Here is a 2,253-nt window from a genome sequence, read left to right as displayed (position 1 = left end):
AGCCACTACCCGAATCTCCACTCTCCGCGTCACATTTACATCAACGCAGTGCGTTTACTAACGCGTATGCGCAGATTGCCCTGTAGCAGAGTGACTCTCTGCTTACTGCGTCGACTTTGTATTACACATTCCCTTACGGTAGCGCGTATACAAAGAGGAGGGGGCAACTCCCCGCTGGTGCGCCGCTCCTACCAGTCCAATAATCCAGTCCAACCAGCTCAGCTTTCCGTACTACTCATTTTCGCACCTTCTCTGGGGTGGAGAACACCACAGAGCAGTTTACTTTTTTTCTGTTACAAAAAAAAAGAAAAAAGAAACTGAACGGCCGTTGATGTGCCACATGGCTTTTTACGTCAAGAAGGAATATTGGAAGACAACGGGAGATGATCGCCGGCTGTAATTATTTATTTCTAAAAAATAAAGCATCATTTCAGTTACAACAAAAACTTAGGTAGGTATGGAAGCTCGATCAAATAGTTACTCAAACTTCTCTGTCCCTTCTATGGACCAAACTACGTGTTTACTACAGGCGATGGAGACCTGCTTCGGCGCCTTCTCGAAGAAGATGGCGCTGGTGGTCCCTGGGGACGAAGAGCAGAGGAACAGTTTCTTCCCTTTCCTCGTCGCAAGGAAGTAAGGAAACCGCTCAAGCAACTGCTTCTGAGAGCGCACACTCAAACAAAGAAAAGAACTGTGGTTGATTCCTCTGTCATGGGAATCGGTAAAACACGAAAGTGAAACGTGCAGCGAAATCTGCAGCTCAGCATGATTTGCGGGTCAGCGGCTGTCTTTTGGGAGTGCTCGGCGAGCGACGTCCTGCTGGCGGGTCGCTTCGGCAAAGTTGTACTGGCGTCATTTCCGTGAAGGATATGACGTCAGTCAAATCTTGGTTATCCCGGCATAAACCACTTTCGTGTTAAAATATAAAACCCGAAAACGAACAACCCGAAGTTTAACGTACTCTTTAGTACTAAAGGTTGCTTCCCCGCAAGATTACCCTGTGTGCAGGGGTGCACCCTTCACAGGCCGCTTACTCCGTTGTACTGGCGTCACTTCCGGGACGGATATGACCTCAGTCAAATCTTGGTGTATCCCGGCATAAATCACTTTCGTGCTAAAATATAAAACCCGAAAACGAACAACCCGAAGTATAACGTACTCTCCAGTACTAAAGGTTGCTTCCCCGCAAGATTACCCTGTGTGCAGGGGTGCACCCTTTACAGGCCGCTTGCTACAGGCCACCGACAGGCCACCAACCTCGGGTTAAATTTCAGTGCAGAAAAATCAGGAATAATGGTTTTCAATGACGCTACCACTGACGTAGTGTCTATCCAGCAAGGCGAATTACCTAGAGTGAAGGAATATAAATATTTTGGAGTGTAGATAAACGAAGGGGATAACTACTTAACAACTCACGAGGAGCAACTTAAGGTTAAGGGAAAGCGAAACGCAGCTATAATGAAGCATAGAGCTCTGTGGGGGTATAACAAATATGAAGCAGTAAGAGGAATGTGGAAAGGAGTAATGGTTCCGGGTCTCACGTTTGCGATTGCTGTACTCTGCTTAAAATCAGACGTTCTATCAGGCCTTGAAGTAAACTAGAGAACGGTGGGACGTTAGGCCTTAGGCGCGCATGGAAAAACAACTAACGAAGCAGTTCAGGGAGATATGGGCTGGGCGTCGTTTGAAGTTAGAGAAGCTCAGAGTAAAATATGCTTTGAGATGAGGTTGAGGGCAATGGATCAACGAAGGTGGGCAGCTAAGGTTTTTAGGTACCTATACTTGAAAAGCGTGGACACGCAGTGGTTAAGAAAGACTAGAAGGCTAACGATGAAATACGAAAAGAACAGTAGAGAATCCAAAACAGCCAAGGTAACCAAAAAAGAGGCAAGGCAGATTGAAACGAATAAATGGAGCGAAAAAATGGAAGCTAAAACGTCGTTGGAGATGTACAGGGCTGAGATATTGAACATCAGAAAGGAAAATTTCTACGATAATTCCCAGGGCAGTGCTTTGTTTTTTGAGGCTAGAGCAGGTTGCCTGCGAACTAAGAGTTTTGTGGGGAAGTATTCACAAAATGATGGGGTATGCGTGGTCTGCGGAAAAGAAACAGAAACTATGCGGCACATAGTGTTAGAACGTCAGGGTATCCATCAAAATCTACATGAAAAGAATATTGGCCTTCCAGGAGCCCTAGGATTTAAGAGTATCACAGAGGAAGTTAACTTCAAGCTGTCGAGGGGACGAAAAGAA

At 45.9% G+C, this 2,253-nt stretch overlaps 1 protein-coding gene across 1 annotated transcript in view; it reads left to right on the top strand.

Annotated features, from left to right (window-relative positions):
- LOC144148543 (uncharacterized) overlaps positions 1-2,253 on the top strand; it is a gene marked incomplete at its 3' end in the record, with an annotated part of 28,048 nt that overhangs the window by 14,008 nt on the left and 11,787 nt on the right. Inside the window, 2 exon segments of the mRNA XM_077680063.1 lie at positions 3-48; positions 530-633. Coding sequence (XP_077536189.1) covers positions 3-48; positions 530-633 — 150 coding nt within the window.

The sequence above is a fragment of the Haemaphysalis longicornis genome, unplaced genomic scaffold (assembly GCF_048455015.1).
Source record: "Haemaphysalis longicornis isolate Haplotype H1 unplaced genomic scaffold, Haemaphysalis longicornis Haplotype H1 scaffold_8, whole genome shotgun sequence".
NCBI classification, from domain to species: domain Eukaryota; kingdom Metazoa; phylum Arthropoda; class Arachnida; order Ixodida; family Ixodidae; genus Haemaphysalis; species Haemaphysalis longicornis.
This window is presented reverse-complemented; position numbering and strand designations above follow the sequence as displayed.